Raw genomic sequence first — 3,707 nt, 5'->3', positions numbered from 1 at the left:
TTTCAGGCCAATGGATTTTCCTAGTTATTCAAGCCAAGGATCTGTAAGTTTCCTGTATAAAGGTTTCAGGCAAGGCTATTCTAATAGTGTGTTTTGTGTATCGAACTGGCTTTATTTTTAGCAGTTTAGGGCTGTTTTATTTTTACTGTTACTAGTCTCTTACTAGGTTGCTAGCTACCGCTGCAACTCGGAACTCGGCTGTTATACTTTTCACGGTTATTCTTTCTTGTACTCTTTTCTCCAAAGACCATAATATCTTTTTAATGTATAAAGTTCTACTCATAAATCAGGGATCTAGTAGATTAAATCTAGCAAAAAACGGAATAATTTGAAAATGTTTAGGTATTTTACTTCTTGGAATGAAATAGTTAAAATTACTGCTCAGACATTATAAATACTTTTGCAATTTATATAATAATTTTAGCGGTTCTGAACTGAAAACTGAAATAAAACAAAATTTATTTTGTATTTTTTTTCTATGGAAATATAGCTCAAGGTTAAAGAGATTCTCACTTTAGGAGTTAAGCCAAAAAAGTTTGGTTCCAGGAGACATTTATAACTTTGAATGAGAGATGAAATTAATTATTTTATTAAAAAATTTCAGGAAATATTCTAGTTTTCATTGACAAATCAGATTTTCTGTTAAAACCCTAAAAAAAGTGCATTTTATATAACTATATCTACATGCTTTTTATAATGTTAAAAATCCTATTTTGATCATCGTCTGTAAGAAAATGTTAATAACGTATGCTACGACAGTGTTATGGAAAAACAAGGTTTCTCGCAAAAGGCTGATTCTATTTTTTTTTATTATTTTGGTTAATTACGACATGTTTCTAAATACATCAATTGCCTTTAAAATGTGCCATTGAACAGCTCTCTATCATTTTCCAGTGTCCCACAAGCTGCGGAGAAAAAATCGGGAAAAAAGAAATCGTCAATGCAAAAAATCTAGCTTCAATGCTCGGACATTTTTTACACGAAATGTATGGAATTTGCAAATCCAAAGATCAAAACAGAAAAATTCAAATAAGAAATTTTATTGTTTTGGAAAACAAATGTCAGTTATTAGTCCTAGATCAATTTCTATTCATCTTGTTAGAAAATTAAATTCTACCTTGCCTCACAAAAGTTACCTGTGGGGTTTTAAAAAAATTATAGAAGAATTTCAATGTTAGCGAATCAATTTCCCATCGTATATTTTCTATATTTCCAATATTCCCTTTCCAATTTCCTATATATACATTTGAAATCAACTTCTTCAGAATCGTTTCTAAAAAATCTAGAAGAGACATTGAATTTTGTTTTCCGGTTCTTAGAGAGACAATTTAATGTTTTGTAGGAGTACGACAGAGTTTTTTTGATAAGGTTTCCTTTGGCCACTAGAACAGTTTAATTTGGGTAACATATACAACACAAGAAACAAATAGGTTTATTTTTTTTGTATTATAACTACTCGGAATCTTATAACCCTCACTGCAACTTTTCTGCCCTGTATCTCAATTCCCGTTTTTGAGAAAAATCTCGATTTTGTATCTCTTACCACTTCGGAGCTGCAGAAAGCCAATTATTAGAAAAAGTGAAAGCAACAGTTTTGCCCAGAATAAACTTAACTTTAAATACCGTCAGAAAACCATTTTCAAAAACAATCCTTCGAACATCTACTTGATGTTACAAAACCTTTCTGGATATATTATTTAGACATTGTGGGCAGAAAACTGCATTATTCAAATCTGTTTCAAAATTTGCAACCAGAGGTGAGTTTTTCTGCAATCAGGTATGAGATTAGAAATGAGCTTTTTTCTTCAAATTTTAGTGCAGCTGGTTTAGCCTATATGACAAAAAATTAATATGCCACCAAAAGACAGGTCAATTAAATTAAATCAGCCACGGTGAATTTCATAATGAACTAATTGCATGTCGATTATTCTTTATCAGGTGTCCAGTCAAATTCCTCAAAACTATTATTGCTTATAGTAAGAGATATTCTTCTTTTCTTAGCAGCTCTAAGAAAGATTCGTTTCAACTTGTCATAATCTGGGTCATCATTAAAGTTAAGTTTTCGACAGTATTTCAACAAAGGTTGGCATTCAGGAAAATATGTACATAATTTCTCGATAGGAGTTTGCATTTTAGCCATTCCTATTTTATCAATATCACGGAATTTTCTCCAAGGTAAGCCACCCCTCAGGCTGATTAGTACATATGCAGCAGCCTCAAGATCGTCTTTTTTGCACTGTGTTACACCAAGATGAGCATTTATTGGAGCATATACTTTGGATCCCACAAATCCACGGACCCCACGATTATTTTTCTGTTTACTCTCCCTATCAAACATTTTGGCTAGGCCAAAATCAATGAGGTAGATTAATTTTGGGTTTTTTAGTCCAAGTACAATATTGTCCGGTTTTATGTCTCTGTGTATAACATCATACTTATGTATAATTTCTAATTGTTCTATTAGTTGTACAGCAATATCAAGAACTGTTTCATATTTTAATCTAATAGCATGTCTTGAATTGCATATCTTCCCTAGTGACATCCCAAAAAGGTCTAATACTAGCGCTGAATAACCCTCTGTTTCCTCATAATAATATATCTTGGGCATTCGTTTCTCCCTGGAAAACAATTTATATATATCTCTTTCTTTTTTCAACAAATTACATTTCTTTTTTTTGGTTGTATTAGTGACAAATTCGTATTTTACAGCAAAATATTTTTGACTCTCTCGATCTTGATATTTAAACACTGCTCCGAACGCTCCTGAACAAATATACCTAACACAATCATACCGATTGCCTAGCCTCAGTGGAACAGCTCTATTGAGCTGCCCCTCTTTGGCACCTCCTTCTTTACAGGTTTTGTACTTATTTGTTTTTTTATTCGCTGTAAGAGGAGAAGCTGGTTGAATTGTGGTAGCTGTTATATCAGAAACATCTTCATTTTGGAATACATGTTTGGTTTCAGGCGAGACTAACTGTTGTTCTCTAAGGATAGTACCAATTTCAATTTGATCAGTAGACCTATGTGTTTCAGTTCCTGAATAAAAATTGGAACTCATTTTACTGTCTATCGATCCAGTAGTATCTTTAGCCACGTTTTGAGAAGTAGCTGTAGATCTGACAGAATCACAGTTGTCAGTTTCTGAATTGCTGCTAGTTTTTTCGGAGTCAAAACTTTTATCGCTGCTAAGTTCAGCTAAAACATAAATGATTGTACGAAAGGCTGCTTTCCCGTATTGGAAAACAGCCCTAGTGTTATCATGAGCAGCATGAAATACCTTTTTTAATCGTCGCTTCGTTTTTATTGGTTTTTTAAATAAAATACTTTCTAAATATATCCATGTTCCAAATGAAGCTAGGAATGTTACCTGGAAAAGCTTACACTTTGTTACAGAAGTCATTATTATGAATTCCACCCATAAATCATGCATCTAATATATTACATCTTAAAAAAAATCAAATTAATTTTTTAATTTTCAGTTAGTTTTCTAATTTGAAATAAAAAATTAAAATTATTGTTCAGACAACATGAATATTTTTACAATTTACAAAACAACTATAACGATTCTGAACTGAAAACTTAATTAAAATTTATTTTCTATATTTTTTCTAAGGAAATATATTTTACTAGCTGGGGCTAGGCGGCTTCACTGCCTGACCCAATCTAGTGGCACGCGGCAGGCTACTATATATTGATTCTCATTG

At 32.0% G+C, this 3,707-nt stretch overlaps 1 protein-coding gene across 1 annotated transcript; it reads right to left on the bottom strand.

Annotated features, from left to right (window-relative positions):
• Nucleotides 1-686: 686 nt before the first annotated feature.
• On the bottom strand, nt 687-3,436 carry LOC136038358 (casein kinase I-like). The gene has a single exon (XM_065721429.1). It carries the CDS (start codon nt 3,431-3,433, stop codon nt 1,925-1,927), a length of 1,509 nt encoding a protein of 502 aa, XP_065577501.1. The 5' UTR covers nt 3,434-3,436; the 3' UTR covers nt 687-1,924.
• Between the last annotated feature and the right edge of the window lie 271 nt (nt 3,437-3,707).

The sequence above is a fragment of the Artemia franciscana genome, chromosome 18, assembly GCF_032884065.1.
Source record: "Artemia franciscana chromosome 18, ASM3288406v1, whole genome shotgun sequence".
Taxonomy (NCBI): Eukaryota; Metazoa; Arthropoda; class Branchiopoda; order Anostraca; family Artemiidae; genus Artemia; species Artemia franciscana.
The sequence above is the reverse complement of the archived record's forward strand: the minus strand, read 5'-3'. Positions and strand labels throughout refer to the sequence as shown.